Genomic DNA, 26,958 nt, shown 5'->3' with positions numbered 1-26,958 from the left:
ACTCGTCTTCGTTCGTCGTTTCTCTTCGTCTTCGCCTTCTCCCGGGAATACGGTATCACACGGCACAATCCTTCCCAATCGCACAATCCCGCTCTTTCCAATCTCTCAATTGTCTCAAATCCGTAAAACAATCACCTACACACTTCTGCGCACCAAGACACACACAGATTCCAGCTTACAAACGCGTGCGAACATGTTAAGAGTCATGTTTGCGCCTCCCTCGGTTGAAGAGTAAGGAAGCAAGCAAAAAAAAAGTGGAGGTCGACATGTCCCTACGCCCTTGTCCGGAAATAAACTCATAACCCGAACTTGTTACGTTAAACCGCTCGATAGGCCCTGCCTCTTCCGGTTAATGCAGAGACGGAACCATGCCGCTCGGCTAGCTGGCATGATGATGATGATGCGGATGTCGCCTGTCAGCACCGTGAGTCGAGATGAATCATCCATGCTCATAATGACTCTTGGTTTTGCTGTACTGAACTCCTGCGGGTCCAGAATGAATAGAGTGCGCCTTTGACTCAGACTGCGGTCTGATACTGGTTCGGGCTGGTCATTCTAGTGTACGGCATCATTGCGATAGCTTTGATGACCGTTACACATCGTATAGTCTAGCGTTTTAATGTTATTTGGTTTATTGATTCGATTCTACAAAGGAGAGGAAAATATCCAAAACGCTATTCTAACAATCTAAGCCAAGAGGTATCATCATTCGTCAAACCATTCCTATGCCCATCTATCGCGACTCGCACTGAGCCATGAACCTGTACATGCCTTCAACGCCCTGGTATTCCAACGGGGTATGCATGTCCATTTCATCAGCCTCACTGGTATGCAAGCTATCGTATCCTGAAGGGGACGAAGAGGATAACCACGGGTTTGGCTCAGTTTCAAAGTCGTCTAGCTGGTCGTAACTTTGTTCTGAATGGGTCGAGAAGTCTTCTGAAGCCGCGAGCGATGGCGAGAGCATGTGCGTCCAGTCGATATTGGGTTGCACGTGTTGGCGCTCCGCAACGGGCTTGTCGTAGAATGAACATTCGGAGGGTGTTTGGCTTGGTGCAAAGGGGAAGAGTAACGCGATGTCGGTGCCGACAAAAGCGTCAAAGTCCGCATCCTGATGAACTACGCCTCTGGAGACCTCAAAATCGTTGCATATCGTCTCCACTGTTTGCGCATCGCATCCGGGGAAGTGTACTTTGAGGACCGAGTTTTCATACGAAATGGGAAGATCGCCTAGTGCCGCCAGTCGTTGCAGATCGTTGAAAACGGCTGCGAGCTCCTTGACGGCCCTTGAGAAGTCGACGGACAGGACATCGAGGAGACCCTCGCTGTTCAGTGTCTCCTTCTCCTGTGCGAACGAGGTGAAGCCCTTGACGGCCTTGAGGGGAGTAAGAGCGGTGACGGTGGGGTTAACGTTGAAGCTGATGTAGGATCCAGGGGTGGCCTTGGGAACCTTGTTCAGCGTACGGTTGACCTGGTCTTGGAGCGCGGACACAGTCTTGAAGCGCTTCTCGCCGTTGTGAGGGTTGACGCCATCGAACTGAGCCTTCTGTCCACCGACGAGGAACGCTCGCACAGCCTGAGAAACGTTGTTGATGACTTGGGCGGGCGATGCGGGTCCATGCGAAAAGTAACGCGCGCCTCCGGCCCTGCCAGAGCCCCAGCCGTAGCCTCCTGCAGTTCGTCCAAATGCGCCACCGGTAAGGTTCGGGCGCAGGGTCGATGCGAAGGGTGCGCGGCCGGCCTGGGCGTTGACGATGCTTCCAATGCGTGACTTGGGGAAGGAGGCCTTGTCATACTTCACGCCCGAGTTGCGAGCTGCAGAGGTGGTGAAGCGACGGACGGCGGCGCTGATTTGGCTGTGGGTGGTGTACCATCGGCCCTTGCTCTGCTTGAGGTAGGCAATGCGGTGAAGAGGATGCTTTGGGGCATTCCGAGCGAGGATAGGTTGTAGTACTGCATCGGCAGGTCGTGCGGATTCTGGTAGTTGTTTCTGTACGAGTTTCGCAGCATGTTTCCAGGCAGCCCTTCGTCTGTCAGTACGCGACCTCGTCGAATAGTGTTGCGAACTTACTTGAACGCTCTCGCGTTCTTGGCCACCGAATTATACAGATGCACCACGGCAGGTGCCATGATGATTGTGTGTTCCAAGAGAGGAGAGAGTGGTGATGCGTCCAACTGTGGGGACGGCGACGTTAATGAGGCGCAGGGTCAATGTCGCCACCGATCGGCACCATTGGTCTGGAACGCCGAGCAATGACGACGATCACATGCCAACTCACTCACCGCACCCTGGTTTTCGTTTCAAGTGAAGTGAAGCCTGATCTTCTCCGCCTGTAAACTACCGCTGCAAGTTCCAAACATCGTTTGCTTGATGGCGCAGTGATTTAGTCATGTTGCGCTGCTGTTGCCTGGCGGAGTGTGCTCGGATGCAAATCTCGTGAGGGATTGAATGGTAGCGACTGAAGTAAAGCACCGGAATCGGAGTACCAGCCATGCGAGTCGACACCAGTAACCACTTCACGATACATGAGCGTATCATCCTGCGACACCTGGAAGATCGAGGTAAGGTTTCACCATACGGGTCTAAGCTCAATACCAGGAACAGAAGGTATTCATTTTCGTACTTTTACAAAGCAAAAGCCACATCCGCAGACCTGACATCCGCTTATATACTTTGCTTCATGGAAAACAAGACTCCCAAGCAACCACATCCACCTATAAGTAAAGGAAGAACATGATTACCATATATGCCTGAGGGGAGAGAAAGCTGCCATCGAGTTTTGTATGCTGAGTCGGATGAACATGCAAAAGGTAGACACACACAAAAACGCCAGCTTTCAATGCTACGGGGCCCCTAGATCCAGGGAAAAGAGGGGAAAAGCCAGATATTCCTGAGAAGGGTATTTCGTATTGTGGGATTGGTAATTCGTGTGAACATTAAAGGAAAAGGTTTCCGAGACGCGAGGGCATTCTATCGAAGGAGGAAAAAACAGTTGGTCGGCCGCCGACCGGGTAGAAAACGCCAGAACATGAACTTTTTGTCAATGTATACACAGTCCGAAAACTCGCAAGGGGAAGATGAGAAGCAACAAGACCGAAGACCGGGACGAAGACATGCATAAACCTTGGCTCGTACGACAGAGTTGCGACAGCACCCTGAAAGCATCATGGCGGTGTCAACAGAGCCAAGGTATCTGCATCAAGCAAATCATCAATACGCTGTCGGCTTCGAGGGTCCATGCTGCCGCTGCGATAAACTGCTTTCAGCTGATCGAAAGCTGCACGTCGCTCGTCTTCGGTCTTGATCAGTTCAACAAAGTCTGAAGCTACCCGCTGTCGAATCACGCTCTGTGGCGAAAGCAAAGACTCGCCGTAAAATTTGGTAAGATTGGAAATGCCAGTATCCGTCCTCCGGTGGGCGGCGTCTTCGAAAGCCAAATGGCGGAACTCGTCATACATTGATTGATTGAAATTCCGAATCAAAAAATGCGACCAGAATTGGTAAAGAACGTTCATGTCGTAAGGGGTTGTGCCGAGGGGTGCGTTGGAACGCTGATGAAGAGCTTTGGATCGAAGGTGAAAATACGATTCATGCGATGAATCAGAAGGAATGGTGTGAACTGGGCTGTGGTGATCTTTGACCCAATAGAGGCGAACAGGGGCGATTGGAGAAGTCGATCGGAACGGGTCGGTGTCGAGTTGTGGGTGATAAAGATGGCTCTCAGGGCTACTATCGACGTGATTAGCGCATACATTCAGCTCCTCTGAAACGGCAACTTACCCATCAGTTATTCCGGCACCGTTGACCCTCAATTGGCAGGTGATAGGCTTCTCCGGCTCATCTGGCACGCCATGTTTACTATCGATGGAGCCATTAGAAAACGTTCGGGAAACGGAAGGAGGCAACGACATTTGCGACGGGGGTTGCTTGCGCATGACGACTGTCAAACTGTCGAGTTGCAAGTCGGAAAAAGAATCAGGAATATCTCCACTCACAGCCTTTGTCGAGCTCTCGATTGGGTGACCATTCGAGACGGCCGCGTTCACTTCTTCGGCAGCCACACCATTCGTCTCCGCCGGCACTGACCCGGCATCCTGGGCAACGGGATGGAAACCGTTCATTTGGGGATACGCGCCCTCATTACCGAACGGGCTGAATGCTGGGGACATGGCCGACCACTGAGGAGGGTTGGACGGGTCGAAGCCTGCAGGGCGAGAGACCTGAGGCTGGTTCAGCTCCTTTGGTCCCTCGTTCTGTGCAGAGGGATCACGCTCGGCCATGTCAAGAACCCACTGCTGCCAGCCTTCCTTGCGACGTAGTCGGTCCTGACCGTTCTCGCTGGTGCGGTACTCAATTGTGGCAGACTGTTGGCAGACGAGCCTGATCATGTCGATATCAGGAGACAGGCTCTTGATGCGGTTGAAACCGGCGATGAATTCAAGAGCAACGAATCCCTGAGAGTCCATGTGGCGACGTAGGTACAAGTCCTTGATCAAGTTATCAACAGAGAAGTAGTACTCCCTTGTAATCTGTTAGCATGTTTCTTGTGACGGGCGGATAAAAAGCATACACTTGGGTCGTGATCATAGCGAAGACCGAGTACTGATCGACGCCGTATGGGCTGTACGGCAATCCAGCGCTCATGGGCGCAGGCATTCCATAAGGATACATCTCATGCGACGTTTGAATAGGAGCCGGGTACCCGGGCTGGAACGGTGGATACCTGTATGGATCGGTGGTCAATGACTGTGAACGGTGATTGTTGCGACCGAATTTGCCGTGAGGCGCGGGGAAGAAGCTGTTGCTCTCAGGTACAAAGGTTGTGGGCGATCGTGGGCCCAAGGGAAAGCTCGACGTGGAGTGCCCGTTGGTGAAGTGGTGTCCATTGGCGTAGTTACCACGGCCGCCACGACCTCCGCGGCCACGTTCGCGGCCGTTAGAGAACGAACTAAAGCGCTTCGAATGGCCATGCGAGGAGCCGTCCTGGAAGGCGTGCGCTCTACGCTCACCATCTCCAGCGGCGTCTGTCTGCGTTCCAGCAGAATTTTGACGCTCACCCCAGGTGTTATCCTTGGTAGGTGAGGATGCGCCATCTCTCCTTCGCTCTCCGGCACCGTGGAATTCGCCTCGGCGGCCCTTGTGGGGCTTGCTGGGGTACTGACGTTGGTAAGCGCCGTTTTGAGCGGGCACATTGGACAATGACGATCTCCTGGGCTGCGCTTCAGACTCGGAGGGTACGGGGCCAGCGGCTTTGCCAGTGGCGTCGCCGTTGACTACAGGGGCCTGGCCGTTAAGTATAGGGGCATCTGCGCTGCCGTTACGCTTTGCCTTGGGAGACGCATCCTGGGTAGCTGTCTCAGCGCGCTCGCGCCTCGTCTGTTCGCCGTTTGGTGCGAATCCATCCTTCTCGATTTGCTCAGCACCGTTGCCAAAGCTAGTAGGCCTGCCACCGTTCACTGCTCCGCCGCGTCCTCCGGGACGGCCACCTCTCCTGGCGCCTGCCGCGTTTGGCAAAGGCGTGTTGAACACAACTGTTGGTGTGTAGGGGATTTTCACCCACTCATGCTTGCTAGTCGAAGCGCCATCCTTGCGCTCCTTCTGCTCCTTCTCGCCCTTCTCTTGGGCCTTCTTGCGATCCTCGTCGATGACGGTCTCGGGAGTCGGCCATGACTCCTGGTCGCGGTTCGGTGGAGGAGGCAGCGCGCTCGAAGCCGGAGCTGCCTTGGCATCCTTCTCGGGGAACCTGCCCTTAGCACCGTTCCTCACATCGAGGTCGCCCTTGAATTCTTTTCGGCCCTTGTTTCTGCTCTCGCCGTTTGTAATCTTCTCTTGAGATTTTGAGTCGCCGTTCTTGGCCTGAACTCCGTTTGCTCCATGGGACACTCCGTTGGGAGTTGTTTGGGGCGCAACCTTCTGCACTTGAGACTTGATCGTGTCCGCTCGTATCTTCCAAGGGTTCACAGTCGGTACAGGCGCCTCTTGGAGAGGCTTAGCAGGCACGTTCTTGGCCTTCTTGACCTTGTCAGAGGTCTTCTCGACTGGCTCAACCGACTTATCAACCGAGGTGGAGGCCTGAGACTTGTTATCCCAGGTGGTTGACTCCGATGAGGTGTTCGGTATCGAGGATACGTCGTCGTCCTTGGTGACTGTCGACGAAGTGGAGGCTCCCATATCCGGCGAGGATATGTTGGAGGCATCTACGGGTTGTGAAACCTTGACCACATTGGGTGCGGCTTGCTCAGGGCGCGCCTCGCGGGTTTTCGCAGGCTGCTCAGGGCGCGACTCCGACTCGACGTCTTCGGCCCAGTTGCTGGGTGACGCGCTAGTCTCTGGGACAGATGCGCCGTTGCCGTCCTTGGCTGGTGTAGCAGAGCCGGATGCCGACTTGCTCGTGGTGGCAGGCGTGACGACGCCCTTCGCGGCTTGCGCATATGAAAATGTGGAGGCCATTTTGGAATTTGTGTGGATCTCGACTAAAGTCCGGCTGGTAAGACGAGAGTAAGCGCTTAGGGTCCCCGATGGGAGCGCTGCGGCAAGCTGGCCAACAGGTGTTGACGCTGGTATGTCCGGAGAGGTTGCTCTTGACCTCCCCGCACGCAAATCTCTTTGCTGCTACCAAGCCTTGCGTTGACGACTAAGCGGTGCGGCGACGATATAGCTCTGCACTGATGGAGAGCTGGGCAGTGTGCTGGACGAGGGTTTTGTACAGAGGCGGTCTCGCACAACGTGAGGAAAGTAGATGCTTCCTACTTCACTGTTTGGCGACGGTGACGGTAATTGCGCGTACTGCAGTGACGGGGGTTAGCGAAGGACACAGGTGCTACAAGCGCAGTGTGGGAAGCATATGAGGCGTGGTGGTGGAAACAAGTGACGTGGGGAGTTCTGGTGGAGGTCTGGGAGCGAGCGCACGACAAGTCGAAATAACTGCGTGGGCCGCCGAGGCCTAAGCGGGAAGGAGCGCGAGTGAAAGACAGAGCGCAACTGGGAGAGGCTGCAAGGCGGAGAAGGGGAGGAGGGTTGCGCAGCGTGCCGAGCAAACTCGAGGCGGGGAGCAAGGCAGGCAGGAAGCAAGCGTGCGGCGGGCGTGGGCGGTGCTGTGGGCGGAACTAACCTCTGGAGCGAGTCTGCGTGGGCGGCGGGGTGGGCAGGCGCGCAGAGAGGGCAGCTGTGACTGCGTCGGCGGAGTGCTCGGGGTGGGCGGTGGGTTGCGGGCGGATAATGAGGGTTGGAGGGTGCAGTAAGGTACGGGCTCCAGGCACACGAGGGTTGCGGTACAGGCTCGTCTGGCGTGCGTGCAACAGCGACGGAGCGGGCTGAGGCGGCGTCTGAGGGTCGGATGCGACGTGATCAAGGCAGACGGGGCGCCAGGCAAGAAAATTGGCTGTCGTGTGTGCGGGAGAAGCAAGCGTAGGTGGGAGAAAGAGGGTCACTCTCAAGCGCGAATTTTTCTTCGTTAAGGTGGTGCTCTAAGAGAACCCGACAGCCTACGCTACTTCGGCGCATTCACCACTCTCCCTCGCCCAGGGCCCGAGAGCCGCCGTGTAGCTGCTAGCAGCTGACATGTCGCTGGCCTGTTCTATGGCTGCATCTGCGTTGACAGCCCTCGCATTCATCGTGGTTCTGCATTCACTTTCCAGCAGCGCAGTTGACGCGCTTCTACACGCCAATGACGTCTCGCGAGTATCTTCGACCCCTCACTTGCCAAAAGCTGTTTTATACATGGCTGCCTGCGCTCCAACAAACAGCAAATCTCGCCGTCTGCTCATGTCAGCGCACCTGCTTGCACCCAATTGGCCTTGGATCTTGGGACATCGGGCGCCTCGGTGAGGGCCGTGTTGTGCCGGCACTTTCACGTTCCTATGCCAATGGTCGGCAGCACGAGCGAGCCATCTATCGATCCCTGTGCCTACGGGAAAACGGAATACCGGCCATTGACCTTCCCGATTTCTGCCGCGAGCTCCCACGCAGTCCGTATTGTCTGTCTGCGATATACAAGTCTTCATAGTTATGCCTGGCCAGCTAGTCCTCAACTGTCCACCTTCTCCGCTCTACCAAGAGCACCACTATGTCTTCACCCATCCTAGCCGCTGTACCCGATGCATTGGAACTGATAAGCTGCGGATGCTAATCCCGTTGTAAATGGTTTAACTCTATGAAGCAAGACCATGGCGCGTGTTGCTGCACGTCAACGTCGACATGGTGTTCATGCCATGGGGTTTGGACGTTCCGCCACGCTTCGAGGCCGAATGCGCCTCGGCATCCAAGTACGCGTAAATTGAGAGTCATTCTCAAACAGTCTAGCAACAAGCAAGCCACAATGATGTCAAAAGGATGCCTAACCTGCGTATCTCAGGTATCATCCATGATCGATAGAAGTTGCGTCATGATTGCAGCCTTGTTCTAATTTCATAAATATTTAGGCCCGAGGCTTAGAAGTTTCGGGCCTTAGATCGTTGATTCCTTTTGGCGACAGCCACAATCCCAGCCACACTGCCCTCGCTCCGGCCCGCAATCGTTTTAGACCACATACCCCCGGGCGGAAATAGTCACGTCACATGATGGGACATGCAAACTATAACAGGAAACTGAATCTTGTTGACGATTCAAGTTGTCCGAGTTGTTGAGCTGTTTTTATGTTTTTGTGTTTTCGCATTCGATATTCGGCACCGTAAGTAGTAGCAGCTATGTACCCCGGATATGCAATATGCGAATGTCGCATTCACTGACCTCATGGAGCCTTGTCTCGACCATGAAAAGCTGTTTCCTAATTTTTCCCTTTCAACCATCGTCCGACATTCGTCCATCAACATCCCCCGTTGATGATCCAACAATGATGCATAGCAGGAAAGATTCACCCTACTGCGACCCCACCGTCTCCCTCAACCTCTCCATCTTCATCCTCGCCTTCTCTTCACTGCCCGCCCACCACCAAATGCACCACCTGATCTCCTCCCACTTCTTAGGAAACACAGTCCGTATATCCTTCAACCCCGTCCGCTTCGTCTCCCACATCTCAAAGGCCACCATAGCGCGATCATAGAAATACCGCTTCGCGTGATCCGGTACTCTGAACAACGCCTCGCCAAGCGCCGGAGCACGAATAAGTCCTTGGCTCATATCGTAGCGCGATTGGTGGAAGGAAGAGCGCGTGATGAGCGTGAGATGCCGCGTCGACATATGCTGGATATGCGCCTTCTTGGTTTCGTTGCAGAGGTCATTGTAGGCCTGGAAGTGAGTTCGTCGAGGGTGTCTCCATAGCAAGGTTGAACAGGGTGTGTGGAGGTGGGTGTAAGGTCGGCGGCGGGATGCCTTGGAGCGGACGATGAGGTCGATTAGGTCGGGGGGTTGGAAGTAAGTTTGGCCGGACATTAGGAAGAGTTGGAGTAGTCTGTCGCGGTGGTTAGTACATATACAATTGGGTGTTGCATGAGATGGGGTTGTTGATGCGAGACACGTACCTGGGACAGTGAGCCATGTCCTTGGAGAAGTCGGAGACGAATGTGAAGGGTAGGTGCGAAGAACTGGCGTCGGCGAAGTATAGGGCATGGAGTGGAAGTACATGCTGATACATGAAAGCAAATACAGCGTGACGGTCCAGTTCATCCAGCAGTGGGGTATCTTTCTCTGCTACAATCCTGCTCTTGCAGGACTCCAAGATCCCGATCTGGATAGTGAAGTTCGCCGGGTAGCTGAAATGGGTCAACACCCATCTGATCTCGTTGAGAAGCCAGATGCACACCACCGCTGCATAGAATCGTCCCCTCTGATCGGCGTTGAGACTGCGATAACCCCAGGTGTGTGGCGTTTCCGGATTGCGTGGAGGCATATCGTCGTATGTGAACTCATCGCCACGGCCAACGACCGTTTTGAATCGATGCACGAGCCGCTGGGCATCCGAGGTATGATCTACAGACAGGAAGTCTTCCTCTTGGAGTTCCCTTTCCATCCACGTGTTCTCCAACACGCGTAACCCTTGGTATCGTGCTAGCACGTCACAGATTGCATCATTTGTCCATTCTTGTGGCGAGCAGCATGCATTAGCCGTACTGTTTAAATAATGCTCCCAGTTATTCTTATTCATTCCAGGTTGGCTGGCGGGCAAGCGTGACACGTGGTGTTGAAAGTGTCCAACGATTTTGGAATGGAGGAACAGGGCTCTGTTGAGCTGGAAGTCGTAGCGGTGTTGGGGGTTGAAGTAGATAATCGAGCGCATAATCTCGAGATAGATGTTGCGTTTTTTGATGACATGGTGGGTTTTGGTGCATGTGCGCCCAAGATGGTGAACGTCGTCGATGCTTCCTAGGAAATGGAAGATCTGCTCTAGGATTTCTGGGGGCAGATCAGTAAGAACGGCCATGATTTGGGATACGCTGTCCGATAGATGGCTCCTTCCACAAGAAGGCTTGTAGAGTCGTTGTCAGTTTGGTGTCGTGGTGCAGCGTGGTGCTTTTATGTTAGAGGAAAACGGAAACAGCGCGGTATCATGCGCAGTTTGTGGTCAGTAGCGGAGGAGCTATAGCAGCGTCTGGATAGTTCTGTTGATGTATTGGGGCCTGAGCACAATCTTAAGTTGATTTGGCTGGTGTCGATATGGGGTGTCAGTCAAAGGAAATCGCGAGGTTGCTACTGCAGGGACTGATGACACGCCGCCGTCCTGCCCGGGGGTGCACGTAGCTGGGAGTGCAGCTGGGACAAGGCTGAACCCTCATTTTGAAGCTGGCTCGTTGCCTGGGTCAGGTGCTGCGGAGCGTTTGTCAAAGCGGGGGTTCCGGACCAATTCGTGGTGAAGCCAGTCGAAATCGTCCTGTTTGCTTTCTGATATGTTCTATAGGATCGCATGTAGATTCGGTTGTCAAAATGATAATGAGTCCCGCGAGGTGAAGTGGAGAACGCGTCGTGGAGAGATCTGATGATTGTGAGTAGTTGGGGCACAACCACTCCGATTGGCCCCTCCGCGCCTGCCGTGTCCGTGCGCGCGATGCTATCAGCAACTACCTGGGTACTCACTCTCTGTACCAAGGAACCATGATATGATAACTACCAATCGTAGCCACCACCTCTTTTTTAGAAAGAGTCTAGATTGCTAAGTGGAGCTCTGAAACTGTGGAGCGATTAGACACAACGCGCAGTCGTGCAAAAAGCATGTAGAAATACGGTCTGAGCGATATGGCAGGAGCAGGAGCACGGGAGTCGAAGATCTTTGAACATGATGATGAGTATGATGATTTCTCGAACGATTTCATTGTGACAGGGCGTTGTCAAATAAATTGGTGGTATGTAACCTTGAATGAGAGACTTCTCCACCACACGTCCTGGCAATCCTCAAACTCCACTCTTTAACACTTGTGACTGAAAAGCAACCAGTAATTTAACCAGACTTGCAAACCAGGTCGCCACGCTTGGGAGTACCCTTGTTGCACCTGCAAATCTGACCAGCTGCGCAGCGGTGGTCGATGGTCCAGATACCGCCCTTGCAGTACAACTTTACAATTGTTAGCATTCAGTTTTGCAGATTACTCGTTGGAGACACTTACGACAACCTGCCTGTCCTTGACACCGCAAGCGTGGGGGTCGTTCTCGCCGCCACCGAAGGTGCAAGCGCCGCCAGCAGAGCGCAGATCACTTCCGCAGAAGTCCTTGCCGCCGCGGGCCTCGAGGGGGAAGCTGTTGACGGAAGTGACACCCTCAGCGTCGACTGGGGTGGCGGCGACCATGAAAGGCGCAATGGCCAGGAGGAGGATCTGGGTGAACTGCATGTTGAAGGTTTGCGGGTTGAGCTTTGCGGTTGTAGAGTGAATGAAGTGGTTTGAGGAGTGAGTGGATGAAGAATTGAGAAGAGGGAGGCAGGTTGCTTTATAGATGGAGGATGGCTATACTAGACTCCCGGTGCTTGAGTTGAGAGCTATGGCAGAAAGCCCTGGTGGAGAGAGTCTAGCCATCGAGAGGCTGGCACTGCTTGGTCGTGGGCCGAAAACAATCTTCGAGACGCTGTGGCCCTCCACGAAGTGGATTATCCTTGCGTTCTCGTTAGTAGATATCGGCCCATCGGGCTTCTCCATCCATAGAGCGACGTTCCTGCGATGAGTTTACCTAGAGATGAACGCCGAGGAGGCTTCAATGTGATGTCAACGTTGGAGGCCTTGCATGAGGTCTTTATTTGAAGTGAAACCGGCATGGAAGTCCGTGTAAGCCCTAGAGACGAACCGGTCGATTCGAGTGTAGATTGCTGTGCGACGTGGGTCAGGTTTGACTGTGGTATCGACGGCCCCGAGTACCAGCATGCCTCTACTCTACACATGGGTCGTCTTCGCGGTTTGCAACAGGGATACTGTCCACCGGAGTAAAGGGGAACGCCTGACAGTAGCGTGCGGAGCGGGCCTTAGTAGTCGCGGCGGATGCAAGGCTTGTCCATACGCTACACGACGGTGTGGTGCTGTGGCACTATCTCATGAAGATGACCTTGGAATCATTGTAACGAACCGGTGTAGTGGCTGATCTTGACACGAGTTCGGTAATTCCGGTTCTGGAGAATTTGATCAGACACCCAAGCAGCTACTGCGATGTTTGTGCACAATATCGTCTTCATCGTTTTGATGAGATGGTGGTAGTGGATTACAAGCCTCGCCTGGTGGGGCCAAGGCCAACGCATGCGCCACAGCTGTCTCCAGTAATTTACAGAGGGCTAGCCTAGCCGGGTAATTAGCGTCAGGCCTCGGAGACCATTTTTTATCTCCAATATAGATGCGTTGCGCTAGACACCCGAATTGTGGACATGCAGACGTAAGGCCCCCAGATCTAGATCAGGTTGCGGTGGTACAACGTCTGCACAATTGGGGAATGGATGTAATAAAGTGAACGCCTCAAAACAGTGTCAGCGCTACGGATGCAAGAGCGGGTGAGGCATGACGCGGACGCGGGCCACGGGAAGGATGCGAAGCTTTCTTGGTAGAAAGCACTTTATCTGCTATGGTACGATTTTGTAAGATCGCCGACCTACCACCATACCGGTAAGGCTCTAGTACGGATACAATGCAAAATTACGTATCTGAGCAAACTGTGGGATCAGATCAGCAAGCGGCAGAAAGACCCTTCAGGTTTACTCACAAAATTGGATCCGGCTAGTTATCTCTCGAATTGGAAGGCGTGAAGGCGTCTCGCATCATGGAGCTGGATGCAGCATCTGTATCGAAGCATGTCTCAATTGCCACACAAGCTTTCTTGCGCAAGGCGCAATAGCGTATCTCGCTGCGCTGGTCGGCCGCTCTGGGAGCGTTTACAGATATTCTTCCAGTCCGTGCTTGAATTGTCCTCGTACGAGAGTATAGCCTTCCATCCGGCTATAGGCATCGCTCGCGTGTTCGTGAGGTGGCAGCGCGTGTTGCTCGTACCAGAATTGCCAGACCTTGTGCTCTTCGCCCTTGCCGTCTCGGTGGTCGGCGCCGTACCCCCTCTTCAAGCCCGTGTAATGATAGGCTAAATGTCGATGGTAGATGTACTTAGTTCAGTATCGTCAGGTCGGCGACTCAGTAGCATCCACGGTTCCGGTGAGAGCGGTGACACAAGGATGACATGGTGGCACAAGACTGCCTGAGCTTGTGGGGAAGGAGATGAGTTTCCCGCAACGTTCTGACGCTGTCACGGTAGACAAGCCTTCCGACACGGGACTACGCGCGAGACCCTTTATCTGACAGGCCATGTGTGTGCTACATCTGCTGTTGATGTTGGATGTATCTTCAGCGCTCGCTCGTACCGACGTCGTGGACAAAGAGGATTTCGTGACTGCTGCACACCTGCCCTATGTCAAGAGACAGGCGGGACTCGCACAATACCCGTCACGGTGTCGTTGTCGGCGACGTTCATTGGGTTCGTGCGCGAAAGACAATTCGTAGGCTGTTACGCTCCTGGCTCCAGAAATCTTCCGAGGTCTGGCTGAGGCTCTGCGGGGTGCCGCATTGACTTCCCTGAGCACATCTGCATTAGTTCCATCAAATCTCCCCTCACAGGTATTACTTCTTCCTTTGCACTCCATCCGACTTCAGCTCTGCGCTTCGTCGCTTTATTGCTAGGGAACTGGGAAGTTCAGCGAAAGATGACAGCAGAGGATGGACGTTGAGGTTGTTGCCCATCCAGGCGTAGTGCGAACGCCTTCCGCCAGGACCGGAGTACCCGAACGGGGCGTAACCGATCCTGATGCAGGATCACTAAGGAATCATAAGTAGCATAAGATGTATGCAATAACACAAGTACTGCGACTCTTTAGATCCACGCGATCATAGCTATTGTACGTGATTGTAGAGTCCATGTGCAGTGAAGGTAGCTCACTCAATCACCCTGACGGTCACGTGACCGCCCCTGCTGCTTGGCGCGTCACTCCCGCGCTTGTCTCCGCAGTCAGCAACCCGAACAAACCACCCCACGTCATACCTCGCACTACCACGTCGCAACACATATCACTCGTATCGCAACTATGTCCGAAACCAACTCTCAACCTCCGGACACGAACATGGAGGTCAACGACGAACTAGACCAGACGGTGGACGACGAGATCAAGCAAGACGCGACACGACTGGAAACCGACGCTATGAACCTCGACGGCGCAAACGATGCAGAGCCCGCAGCGGTCAACGGCATGGCAGACTCTGCCGCCGCCTTTGAGGCTCGCATACCTGCGAAGAAGGACGCAACATTGCGCGAGTTCCTAGGCAAGATGGATGACTACGCGCCGATCGTATGCTAAATGCCGTCTCCATCCCAAGCATCGCGCACTAACCAGGCCTCCAGATACCCGATGCAGTGACCAACTATTACTTGACACGCGCCGGTCTGCCACCGCCACCTCAGACATCACAACACCTCGCACGTCTCCTTGCGCTCGCGACACAGAAGTTCATCGCCGACATCGCAGCCGACGCCTACCAGTTCTCTCGCATCAGATCATCCAACACCACAAGTAACAACCCTATGGGTGGCGCAGGAGGAGCGCCGGCAGCAGCAGCGCCTGGTGGTGCGCCTGGCGGCAAGGATAGCGGCTCCAAGGCCAAGGACTACAATCTCGGCATCCAGCGACCAGGATATGGAGGTGGAGGCCAGGGTGGCAATCAAGGACGCACCGTGCTTACTATGGAGGACCTGGGTATGGCAGTAGGCGAATATGGAGTCAACATCAAGCGCGGAGAGTTCTATCGCTAAGACCTTCAACCAACGGAGAGGAACCCATGAAACTGGAACACGACGGGATGTGGTAATTTGGGACATCGACATGCATTTTAGGCGTTGGACGGCATCACAGGCGCAGGGACTGGTCATTCGGAACATGGAGGCATCCCGCCCAACGAAGGGCTCATCATATGTGTACAATAGCAGTACAGAATGGCTTCTAGATAAACCAAAATGATACCCAAACTCCCATTTGATGCACATTCGTCCCATTGCTCATTTGTTCTTCGTCTGCTTGTACATGAACTGCTTCCGTGTCCTGGATTCAAAGTCAGCACTCCATTGCTCACATCCTCCAACAAAGCCAGTGATTGTAGCAGACATACGGCGCAAATTCCCCAAGTTTTCGCCCTACCATGTCCTCCGTTATGGTGATATCCAGGTAGCTCTTCCCGTTGTGTATCTGGAACTTGAGGCCGACGAAGTTCGGTAATATGGTAGCAGAGCGCGCTTGTGTCTTGATCGGTGGCATTCGTTCACCCGCCTTCTTCTGTGCTATTGGGAGGCTTCGAGATGATTAGGGCGCATTTCGCAGGGCTTGATAGTAGTGGCTTACGGGACGATATTGGGGCCTGTGAAAAGTTAGATTGCTAGGCATTGACAGACGAATATCTCCAGACGGCATCTTACCTTTCCAGACCGATCGAGCGCAGAGCGCCCGTGTGGGAAACATTGCGACGTTATGCGTGAATGATGAGGTCGGCGAATGTTTTCGACGGCTTCCGATGGCTTCAGGATGCACGTGAGAGCGCGGGGGACGCTAAGGGCTTGGCTTAGGCGGAAGCGCGTCGCGAATGGTGAGTGATTGCTCGCGACTCTCCGGCCTGCAGTGGCGTGTTTGCTGAGAACATACATCTGCAGTGCCCCAGGGGAACTTTGAATCGCCGAATTGCCTCTGCCAGCATTACGAGCTGAAGAGTCCACGTCTCTTCCAATCAATCAACCGCCCATCATGCCGCCACGAGCACGCGGTCAACAGCGAGGTACAAGCGAGCCTGAGATGAGATGGAAAGCATACGCTAATGGACGATGTAGGCGCAGACACCATCCGGATACTCGTCGCCACAGATAGTCATGTCGGATACAACGAGCGCGACGCTGAGCGAAAGGACGACAGCTGGAGAACATTCCACGAGGTGATGTGCCTAGCGAAAGAGCACGATGTGGACATGGTACTGCATGCGGGAGACCTCTTCCACGAGAACAAGCCTTCGAGAAAATCAATGTACCAAGTCATGCGATCACTGCGTATGAATTGTCTCGGAGAGAAGCCATGCGAACTGGAGATGCTGAGCGATGCGAGCGAGAACTTCGGAGGCATGTTTGACCACGTCAACTACGAAGACGAAGATATCAATATCGCTATACCCGTATTTGCCATTCACGGCAACCACGATGACCCGTCAGGAGAAGGCTCATTCTCCCCTCTCGATCTACTACAGGCGTCTGGCTTCGTCAACTATTTCGGTCGTACCCCAGAAGTCGATAAGATCAATGTGAAGCCGGTGCTGCTTCAAAAGGGTGGCACAAAGCTTGCTCTCTACGGTCTCAGCAATGTTCGCGACGAGCGATTGTTCCATACCTGGCGAGACGGCAACGTCAAGTTCTTTCAACCTGGTACGCAAAAGGACGAGTGGTTCAACCTCATGAGTGTACATCAGAACCATCACGCGCATACACCTACCAGCTACCTTCCTGAAAACTTCCTACCCGATTTCATGGACCTTGTCGTGTGGGGCCACGAACACGAATGTCTGATTGACCCACGATACAACCCCGAGATGGGTTTCCATGTCATGCAGCCTGGTTCCTCCGTTGCTACCTCACTCATGCCTGGAGAAGCGGTCCCCAAACACGTCTGCATTCTGAGCGTTACCGGCAAGGAATTCACGACTGAGAACATCCGCCTGAAGTCTGTGCGACCCTTCATCATGAAAGAAATCGTACTTGCGGAAGAGAGGGAGATCAAGGAGAAGGAGCTCTGGCGCATCAGCGATAACCGTGCAAAGATTACCCAGTATCTGAACCAGGTCATTGAGGAGCTCATCGAAGAAGCGAAGAAGGATTGGCTTGAACTACAGGAGGATCGACAAGAAGATGACGACGACCCTCCAAAACCGCTTGTTCGGCTTCGTGTCGAATACACAGCTCCACAAGGAGGCGAGTTCCACTGTGAAAACCCGCAGCGCATCTCGAATCGGTTCATGGGCAAGGTCGCCAACATCAACGACATAGTACAGTTTCATCGGAAGAAGAAGGCAACAAACCGGGCATTGAAGAATAATGCCGAAGAGCCAGATGCGGAGATACTTGCGGAGATCTCGATTGACTCAGTCAAGGTTGACAAGCTGGTGAAGGAGTTTCTGACGGCCCAGACCTTGACGATCTTACCACAAAACTCCTTCGGAGACGCAGTGTCGCAGTTTGTAGACAAAGACGACAAGCACGCCATGGAGCAGTTTGTGAAGGAAAGTCTCAGCACTCAGCTCAAGCACCTCATGGACGCAAATGACGTTGAAGAAGAGGAGATCGTCAAGGAGATGGCGGAGTACCGAGAACAACTAGAAGACATGTTCGCCTCAGGACAGTTGAAGAAGACCCGCAAGTCCAAGGTCAAGCCCAAGCCAGCTGGATGGGATAGCGACTTCGATGGGTCCTGGGTCGATCAGCCAGCCGCTATCATTAGGTCTGATAACGAAGGCGAGAAAGACGATGAGGAGAGCTTAGCGTCCATACCGACAAAGAAAGCTGCCACCCGCGGTCGTGGCAAAGCAGCTGGCACAACCCGCAAGCCGGCTGCGGCTACTAAGAAGGCAGCAGCTCCTAAGAAGGCCGCACCTGCGGCCAAGGGCGGGCGAGGCAAGAAGAAGGTCGTAGAAGAAGAAGAGTCCGACGAAGACGACGACGACGTAATCATGATCGACGACGATGATGACGAGGAAGTACCCGAAGAGGAAGAAGACGATGACAGTGCCGAAGACCTCTTTGTAGCTTCGCAAAAGAAGAAAGCACCCGCAAGGAAACCTGCAGCGAAGACAACAAAAGCCACTGCGCGAGCCAAGTCACCAGCCAAGAAGACTACTTTTGCGAGAGCGAAGGCGCCGGCGACTCAGACGAAGTTGAACTTCTCGCAGCCGCTCACGCAACGCAGTCAGCCCACGCGACCTGCGGCTTCAAGAGGAAAGAAGGCTGTACAGGAGCCTGTAAGTGAAGATGATGATACCTAATAATGATCTTACTTTTGCTAATGTGTGTACAGAGTGATGATGAGATCGAGTCTGATGATGCTTTTGAGTCGGCGCCCCCTCCCAGTGCGAGGGCTACTCGTAGGAGGTAGATCATCCCATCGACATTCAGATGACTGGCACCGTAAAACCTGAGGGGGGCGGGTGGTGCAAAACGGCGTATTTGATCTAGCATAGAGCATAGCGAAGGCGTCTAGGGGTTTCCAGCTAGGTATACCAGAGTTCAGGAAGTAAATATGTCTAACCGTCTAAATTTACGAGAGTTCAAACGTAAAGAGTATCGTAAGTGTTTGCATGTTTTGAAAGAGCCATGCGACCTCTTAACTTCGAGTCTCCCTTCTCCGTGCATTAGGTGTTGTGATGTCACGGTCGCACTTGTTCACGCCGGGGTCCAACACCGAGGTGTGTCGACCGCTCTTTCCTCAACTATCTCACCTGGAAGCTGCGCTTGTCCGCATCCCCACTTCTACAAATCTCACGATATTCGTCTTCAGCCCTTCCTACGCCGTCTTTTGGTCATCTCTTTCCTCAATGGCCAGCTCCGATCGGCTATTCGACGAGAAGTCGCGACAGGATGCAGGCTATAACAACCTACCCAACACTGTCCTCCGTCCATCCCCTCAACACACACTCGTTTTGGTTCCATCTTCTTGTTCCGCCTTTTCTTCTTTCGCATTGCTGCGCTTCGGCTTTTTGGATAGCTGTCGCTCGCTTGTTCACATTGGCTCCCATCGATCAGCTTTGAGGTACGTCGTTGTCTTACATATCCTCTACCACACGAGCATGCAACATCACAGCAGTATGTGAGGTCGAGAACCAGCACTAACGGCGACAGGATATTCGCATCACACCATCTCAGTCTTCTTCGTTTCTCCGGCTCGACATCTCATTGGCCCCGTAATACCAACGGCTCAATCAGGTCCGCGGCTCGTTGCTTTCGGTACACCTATAGGGTGACGGACCGGCCATGATGTCATTCGCATACAGGGTGGACGAACTGCTCGCACTTCGCGACTCGGTGTCGGAATCAGCTGTGTCGATTGAGAAGTTTCCTGATGAGGATGTGATCAGAGGTCAGTGCCGGGCCTACCCTCCTCACCCTTTCACTTTTCACCGTTCACCTTTCCTATCGAGGAATATCATACCCGACGCGCGTCGTCTTGAGTATCCTTACCCTACTCACACTACACCCGACGTACTCTATCACACTCTTCTATCGCTAGGCTCGTAGCCTTCCTTTCTTCCTGCTACTGCTACACAACGAGGAGTAACTAATTGCGCTTTTCGTTAGAACACGTCCTTCGCCCGTCAGCGTCCGCATCGGCGAATCTGCCCAGCAGAGCATCAAACAGAAGCTTGCGTGTACCCACCCCAGCCAATCTTGTTCCTTTCGGACCTCACAAACGGCCATCACCCACGCCGTCAATCAAGCGCGGCAAGGCGGAGAAGCTTCTCAAAGAACACGGCAGCCCACCCGGTATACGAGTCACTGCAGGTGGACGTATAGTTCCTAGCGACCTTCCACCACTCGGCACGTCCCGATACGGAGACGCTACTTACAGACCACCACAACCATCACTGCGCGTCGCACCAGGCAACGTCATGCAAGCACCAACTCACCAGAACCCCAACAACACCGCTCGCATTGAAGTCGTCGGAGGTCAACCTGTCATCTTCGTTGGCGATCGCATGTTTGCACTGCCAGCAGTCAACGCAACCAATCCTACGATACCTCCCGCCGGCCCCGCTGCTATGGATCCCATAGGCAAGCAGATGCTGGATCCGTCTACCATGACCACTCATGGAGCTCCATCGGGAGCCGCGTTCGGGCCATCGCGCTCCAACACCCACACACCGTTCGTTGGCTTGGACCTCGCGACTCTCAAGACGCAACAAGCTCTCAAGAAGCAGGAGCTCCGCACTGTAGAGCAGACTGAGGTACTGCAAGCAGGCCAGCAGAGCGAGACATGGCGTGCGGGTATGATCGAGAAGAAGCGGTGCCTCATCGTCGAGCTCGACGCACTTCGAAAGCAGATAACGGCGGTCGAGTCAGACAACAGCACCACTCAACATGGCGCCTTCTCCGGCGCGAATGCAGACCCAAGAGCCATGCCGCCTTTCGGACCGCAATTTCAGCAACCGTTTGCTCCTCCCATGTACCCCTTCGCGGCGCCGTATCCGCCCATGCCGGTTTATCAACCCCAACCTCAACCTTTTGGCCCGCTATCCGCCTTCTCTGCGGAGCCCCCACCTTTTGTTCCGGCCGCAACAAACCCGCCTCATTCCCCGCCAGGGTCCGCCAGCCGCCGCTCTCGAGCGATTGAAATCAAGCCACCACCTCCCGAGGAAGTCAAGAAGGGATCTGCTCTAAACCCAAAGAGTCCTACATACGAGCCTGTCATGAAGACTAGTACCACCCAAGGCACTGTTGCGCCCACTCCGTCACCAGAGAAGCGCTCTCCTTGGCGAGGACAGCAAATGCCAGTGGCTGGCAAGCATGACCGCCGGATGTCTTCGCAGAAGCATAGTCTGTCTAGCGTTGACACCATGGACTTCTTCCCTACAAACACGCATGAGCATTCCTCAACACGAGTAGCGCCACAGATCAAGGAGACTGAGCAGTCATCCAATGAGAATACTGCAGTACCATCTACACCCGAGAAACACTGGCCAGCTAGTCCATGGAACGAAGGCGATTCTGGCCGTTCCAGGACTAACGATCCTGCACCCAAGCTCACCTCGTGGCCTGAGGCATTTGGTAAACAACCATCTCTGCCTTCCATACGCCAAGGCCTTTCGGAGCAACCTCAATCCACTATGATGGACCACGCTCCTACAATGGGCCCTAACATGTCAATCTCCGCTTCTAGCAGCAACATGGCGCCGCGAACCAGCTCCGGTCAACGCACCGGCACCGACGAGAACTGGCCTTTCAATGGCAAGCCTGTAACACATGTTCCGTCTACATACCAGGAAGGCTACCAGGCCGGCTATGACCACGTTGGCATTCCTGACAGTCCCGAGGTTCTACAAGGCTACATCCAGGGTCTTCTGCACTTCCTGACAGACGAGTCGAAGAAGCGTCAAGCTGAGTATCGACGCGGTACTGATTCCAGGACGCCTTCGCTTCGAGGGCTTGTTGCCGGGTCCCTACCCCATGACTCTGCTGTCGAGATGACTTTCAACCACAACAACGCCAGCGGGGCCCAGGAAAACGTTCGATCATCGAAGGGTAGTATACCAGATGATATGCGCCGCGACTCAGGATATGGCCAACAAGGGAACGTTAAGGATGTTCCCGTTCAGTACATGGTTCGCAACGAAGCCATGCAGATTCCCAATCGCGTCGCCTCTGCCGCGCAGTATCTGAACCCTCCAGTGATGTTCCCCCAGAGGATGACGTCTGGATATCGACAAGTATTCCCAAGCATCGAGGATGATGCGAGCAGGGGCATGCAGGACAAGGGTATCGCGTCCCGGGTAGACACTATGCCAAACGGCGGCATGTCCAACCAGTCTTTCGGCAATCAGATCCAGAATCGCAGCTACAGTACTGCGCTCAGCATGCAACGCTTCTACCCGACACCCAAGGAGTTGAGCCCAAGCGAGCTCGGTGGCTACGGCGCGCCTGCTCCTCGACACTTTGCCAATCAGCGCTTGTCGGGGCTCGATGGCGCCATGGACGACTTGTCGGAGATGATCAACGACACACACCTTGAGGAGCGTCGTTCGTCTGTTGCGGTAGACAGTCGCTCTACCGAAGCGCCCATGTCTGTGGAGTACGAGGAGAGCAACGCAAGCTGCTTCGGGGTATCCAGCAGCAAAGGCAAGCAGAAGGCGCCATCTTCCCCCGCGAAAGCATCGGATATCGAGCGTGGTACCGCAGCATCTTCACCCGCCAACCCACCGAGCTCCCCCAAGAAGTCCGGAGAGCATTCGCCTGCAAAGGCCAAGCTCGAGCAGGTGACGAACAAGTTCCGACGCAGCAAGAAGGACGACCCTCGAACCATGTCGCCCGACGAGAGGCAGAAACGTTCAGACAAGTGGCGACAGCGCTTCCAGCAACTCAAGAGGACCGAGATCGATGAGATAGAGGCGCATCGTAGGAACTCGCGCACCTGATTGCTCATCGCGCGTTGTCGGGTTGTCCGCGTCAGACACCCTAGTATGCTGGTTGGATACGTCTTAGGACTCGTTAGGTCTTGGTGTGATACACCCTCTTGACGCTCTTCTCTGTCGCAGAAAGTATCCTTGGATTCGGCCGAGGATTACATTACCCTCATCGAGTACGCGACACGTCCGACATCTTCTCTTAACGGCAACATTTTCAACGTACACGAACTTCCTTGAACAACTTTCCACTGCGGCACAGCAATAATTACGGCAGCCCACGCATATCTCCGACAGTCTTCCTGCAACATTTCTTTTGACATTGGTGGACTGGCAGAACACGGCAAGGGACGTGTCATGGGCGGAGACGAGTCATCTGGCCAGCCATCCACGTCTTATCTCCTTTCCGTCAGCATCTTGCGTATAACTCCAGCCATTGTATGAATAGATAGTCAGTATAGTCATCCGTTGCGTAGTAGAATAATGATAATAATAAAAGCGTGCCTTGTAATCAGTGTCCCTTCTTTGCAGTCATCTGGTGGGTGTTGTCGGAGTGAGCTGACGAGATGAATCACGCACGGCCGATGTGTCGGAGTGACGGATAGGGTCCGAAAGCGACGCTATGCCGAAACAAGAAATGGTTCTAGAACAGATTGGCCGCCGAGGCCGTCGTCAGTGGACGAAACAGCGGAAACATGCGCGTCGCCATCACCAGCATCCGATGTACAGCTACGTTCAGGATATGTGTGTGCGAGTATAGGAGGTTGGTGTCATTCATTTACATTGGCTCAATTCAAGAATCACGATGGATGATGCATGTGTCTCGGAGTCGCACAGCCGTGTTTGGTGCGATGACGTGCCGTTATGCTTTGCGCGTTGCTGATAAATCGGGAAATAGCGTGATTTATCGACAGCTGCGGTCGTGGGGAAAAGAGGCACGGTGCTAGAACGGTTAGATGGGTGCGCGTTCTTGGCTGGGAGCGCGGCACAGGGTTCGGATGGCGGGTAGGAACCATCACGACACCAAGGCGCAATTGTCACAGGATCTGGATTTCCAAGCATTGCAAACCCATGTTTTGATGTTTGAGTGGTGGCTGAGTGATTGGTGATGGATGCCGTGTCGGTCTGGCTGGCTGGCTGGAGTGAGGCTAGGTGGCTTCGCACGCGGCTTCCCTAGGTAGACAGGGATTCGGGCGGTCCCACTTGGCCTCCGCCATCATTCGCCGCAGTCCGTACTTGTCGCCGGCACGGCTCTGGCTTCCTTCCTTCCCAACCTGCTGGCTGGCCCTACTACACCACCACTACTCCTCGCTCCCTGTTCCCGACTCCTCCCTGCTTGTCTCTGCAGCGCCGCCAACCCCATTCACGCGCACCCCCCTCTCCCATCGCCTGCGCCTTCGTGACGGAGCCATTCTTTCACCGAGCCGCCCCAGCCACACGCACCGCGACCCTGGACATTGCCCTCACCCAAAGTGACATGGCCCATTGATCGTGCAACTGCGCAAACACCGTCTCCCTGCACCCGCCCAGCTTCCGCCCAATACACCAGAGTCGCCCGCTGCACTCGCCCACCGGCCTGTGTAACTGCTATGACGCAGCTCTTCAACTCGTCCACATCAAGCCACTCCACCATGGCCGAAAAGACGGAGAAACGCACCTTCTCGGGCAAGGCGCTGTCCACCAATAAGTCAGTCAATCCAAAGGACGGCCAGGTCTCGCAGCGCATCAAGAACTTTTTCCGCATCAACAGCAGCAACGACGCCAACAAGTCTTCCGACGATGGCAGCACAAACTCCAAGAACGAAAAGTCGGGGTTCCGCCAATCGCGGTTCATTCCCCACATCTCGCGCAATCGCTCCCAGACCGTCGCCAGCGAAGGCAACCCCCTGGATGACAGCGTGTCGCCCACCGCGCACGCAAACCCGTACTTTGCCCACCAAGGACCGCCCGCGCTGCGTCATCACAATGCAGGCAGCGTGCCTCCATCACCCCCAGACACCCCCGCAATGCCCAAGACGCAAGTAAATGGCGCAGCGACTACCGACGATCACGCCACAACAGCTGGGAAAGAGGAATTGGCTAGGAAACTACGAAGGGTGGCTTCCGCACCCAATGCCCAAGGTCTCTTTTCTTCGGGAAAGAATACTGATAGGCCACAGACTGCAGAACTCGGCAAGCAGCCTGTATTACACCACCCCAACTCGTCCACCCTGAGCATGGTCGAGACGAATACCCAGGATCCGACTCACCTCCTACCCATAGAAGCTGGCAAACCCATACCCTCGGCAGGCCAAATCCGACAATCTGTGGCTTTCAGGAGAACCTACAGCTCGAATTCCATCAAGGTCCGCAACGTCGAGGTTGGACCGGGAAGCTTCGACAAGATCAAGTTGATCGGCAAAGGCGATGTCGGAAAGGTTTACTTGGTGCGGGAGAAGAAGTCCAGCAGACTATATGCTATGAAGGGTGGGTAAATCGCATCTACAATTCAGACAACATGCGCTAACAGATTCAGTGTTGAGCAAAAAGGAGATGATCAAGCGAAACAAGATCAAGCGCGCATTGGCTGAGCAGGAAATCCTGGCCACCAGCAACCACCCCTTTATTGTTACTCTCTACCACTCTTTCCAGTCCGAAGACCACCTCTACCTCTGCATGGAATATTGCAGTGGTGGTGAGTTCTTCCGAGCGCTCCAAACACGACCAAACAAGTGCGTTGACGAAGATGCTGCGCGATTCTATGCAGCTGAAGTCACGGCTGCGTTGGAATACCTCCACTTGATGGGCTTCATTTACCGAGACCTGAAGCCAGAGAGTATGTTAAATCTCGCGCTCTATGCATCACTATACTAATAACCTTAGACATCCTCCTCCATCAGTCTGGGCACATCATGTTGTCAGACTTCGATCTGTCGAAACAGTCGGAACCCGGCGGTCGCCCGACCATGATCCTCAGCGGCCGAAGCGGTACTTCCTCGAACAACCTACCAACCATCGACACGAAATCATGCATAAACAATTTCCGAACCAACTCGTTTGTCGGAACCGAGGAATACATTGCGCCAGAAGTCATCAAGGGCTGTGGACATACGAGTGCGGTCGATTGGTGGACCCTTGGCATATTGATCTACGAGATGTTGTACGGAACTACGCCTTTCAAGGGCAAGAACCGCAACGCGACGTTTGCCAACATTCTTCGAGATGAAGTGCCCTTCCCCGAGGGTTCTGGTGCGCCGCAAGTGTCAAAGTAAGTTGCAAATGGTACCTGGTGTGCATTCTGTGCTAACAATTGTAGTCTCTGCAAGGCCATCATTCGCAAGCTTTTGATCAAGGACGAGACTAGGCGACTTGGATCCCGTGCCGGCGCTTCCGACATCAAGACGGCACCTTTCTTCAAGACGACGTCATGGGCCCTACTACGGCACATGAAGCCACCGATCGTCCCTCACCAAGGCCAAGGTGTCGAGACACCCAACTTCCGGAACGTTAAGGAGTCCCAGAGTGTTGACATTGGCGCCGCGAGAGTCAAGGGCGTCCCGCTAGACTCTGGTCTCGCTACGCCGATGGGCGAGTTGGCAGATCCGTTTGAGGAGTTCAACAGCGTTACTCTGCACCACGACGGAGACGACCATCACCATGAAGACCAACACTCGTCGCATCTTCACCTCACACAAACCAACTCACAACGATAGACCAAGGGGATAATTCGTATGATAAACACACGCACTGTATTCATCACTCACCGGAGGACCTCGTATATCGGAAAGTCGTCCTCTTGACTCCACTCATTTGTTGCGACGGATTCATAGACAAATGCGTTTCTTCCTCATCACAAGCGGCGTTTCAGGGAGTTTCATTCTAGCTTTCTTCATTTCTTGATCGCGCAGGGATCTCTCTCTCTCTCGAGCTCGTTTTCTTCTCTCTTACCAATCAGCATTCTCGTTGTGCTGTAAAATCTCTCTCTGGCGTTGTCTGTATTTCTTGTTGTGAACATGGTTGTGGATTATGCTGGTCTAGTGTAGTCTAGTCTGAGAGCGGAGGCAGCTTGGACAGGGAAGATGGTGATTGTGATGGTGGTGGTGATGTGTCGAGGGACGGATGGTACTGGGAGGGCGTAGCAGAAGCAATGAGAACGATATCTTTGAGATGCTACCTGTGCTGTGTGATGTGATCAGTGAAATTAATGTAATGTGTCGTTATGTTTCGAAACTTCTCGTTCAGCACCCGCAGGTTATGATGGAGTGGTCGAGGGTAAGAAACGCATGGGCCAACGCGGAGTTTGCGGGGAAGACGCGACAACGATTCGCGAGAAACCCTTGTTTCTTGTCAAACAACGCGACGAAACGAGGACGGACGCTACGCAAGTACCTTGAATAACACCGGCAC

The 26,958-nt window shown here is 54.0% G+C and overlaps 9 protein-coding genes across 9 annotated transcripts; 4 read left to right on the top strand and 5 right to left on the bottom strand.

Moving 5' to 3' along the window:
- Positions 1-733: 733 nt before the first annotated feature.
- J4E83_011001 (uncharacterized protein) lies at positions 734-2,130 on the bottom strand (the record flags this gene model as incomplete). Its single annotated transcript, XM_049337879.1, has 2 exons — positions 734-2,024; positions 2,072-2,130. 2 exons carry the CDS (start codon positions 2,128-2,130, stop codon positions 734-736), a joined length of 1,350 nt encoding a protein of 449 aa, XP_049182994.1.
- A 1,035-nt stretch (positions 2,131-3,165) lies between these two features.
- On the bottom strand, positions 3,166-6,451 carry J4E83_011000 (uncharacterized protein; the record flags this gene model as incomplete). The annotated part of the gene is made up of 3 exons (XM_049337878.1): positions 3,166-3,730; positions 3,782-4,522; positions 4,572-6,451. 3 exons carry the CDS (start codon positions 6,449-6,451, stop codon positions 3,166-3,168), a joined length of 3,186 nt encoding a protein of 1,061 aa, XP_049182993.1.
- A 2,406-nt stretch (positions 6,452-8,857) lies between these two features.
- Positions 8,858-10,358, bottom strand: J4E83_010999 (uncharacterized protein; the record flags this gene model as incomplete). The annotated part of the gene is made up of 2 exons (XM_049337877.1): positions 8,858-9,389; positions 10,153-10,358. The coding sequence occupies 2 exons, from the start codon at positions 10,356-10,358 to the stop codon at positions 8,858-8,860; spliced, it is 738 nt and encodes a 245-aa protein (XP_049182992.1).
- A 1,011-nt stretch (positions 10,359-11,369) lies between these two features.
- On the bottom strand, positions 11,370-11,757 carry J4E83_010998 (uncharacterized protein; the record flags this gene model as incomplete). Its single annotated transcript, XM_049337876.1, has 2 exons — positions 11,370-11,483; positions 11,536-11,757. 2 exons carry the CDS (start codon positions 11,755-11,757, stop codon positions 11,370-11,372), a joined length of 336 nt encoding a protein of 111 aa, XP_049182991.1.
- A 2,711-nt stretch (positions 11,758-14,468) lies between these two features.
- On the top strand, positions 14,469-15,190 carry J4E83_010997 (uncharacterized protein; the record flags this gene model as incomplete). Its single annotated transcript, XM_049337875.1, has 2 exons — positions 14,469-14,729; positions 14,783-15,190. 2 exons carry the CDS (start codon positions 14,469-14,471, stop codon positions 15,188-15,190), a joined length of 669 nt encoding a protein of 222 aa, XP_049182990.1.
- Positions 15,191-15,433: 243 nt separating this feature from the next.
- Positions 15,434-15,890, bottom strand: RSM19 (mitochondrial ribosomal small subunit component; the record flags this gene model as incomplete). The annotated part of the gene is made up of 4 exons (XM_049337874.1): positions 15,434-15,476; positions 15,544-15,723; positions 15,774-15,789; positions 15,848-15,890. The coding sequence occupies 4 exons, from the start codon at positions 15,888-15,890 to the stop codon at positions 15,434-15,436; spliced, it is 282 nt and encodes a 93-aa protein (XP_049182989.1).
- Positions 15,891-16,169: 279 nt separating this feature from the next.
- Positions 16,170-18,554, top strand: J4E83_010995 (uncharacterized protein; the record flags this gene model as incomplete). Its single annotated transcript, XM_049337873.1, has 3 exons — positions 16,170-16,200; positions 16,253-18,420; positions 18,477-18,554. 3 exons carry the CDS (start codon positions 16,170-16,172, stop codon positions 18,552-18,554), a joined length of 2,277 nt encoding a protein of 758 aa, XP_049182988.1.
- Positions 18,555-19,432: 878 nt separating this feature from the next.
- J4E83_010994 (uncharacterized protein) lies at positions 19,433-22,584 on the top strand (the record flags this gene model as incomplete). The annotated part of the gene is made up of 2 exons (XM_049337872.1): positions 19,433-19,535; positions 19,754-22,584. The coding sequence occupies 2 exons, from the start codon at positions 19,433-19,435 to the stop codon at positions 22,582-22,584; spliced, it is 2,934 nt and encodes a 977-aa protein (XP_049182987.1).
- A 1,577-nt stretch (positions 22,585-24,161) lies between these two features.
- On the top strand, positions 24,162-26,264 carry NRC2 (serine/threonine protein kinase, AGC; the record flags this gene model as incomplete). The annotated part of the gene is made up of 4 exons (XM_049337871.1): positions 24,162-25,038; positions 25,088-25,387; positions 25,435-25,819; positions 25,868-26,264. 4 exons carry the CDS (start codon positions 24,162-24,164, stop codon positions 26,262-26,264), a joined length of 1,959 nt encoding a protein of 652 aa, XP_049182986.1.
- Between the last annotated feature and the right edge of the window lie 694 nt (positions 26,265-26,958).

This window comes from Alternaria metachromatica (assembly GCF_023757995.1).
Source record: "Alternaria metachromatica strain BMP 0045 chromosome Unknown scaffold_59, whole genome shotgun sequence".
Taxonomy (NCBI): Eukaryota; Fungi; Ascomycota; class Dothideomycetes; order Pleosporales; family Pleosporaceae; genus Alternaria; species Alternaria metachromatica.
This window is presented reverse-complemented; position numbering and strand designations above follow the sequence as displayed.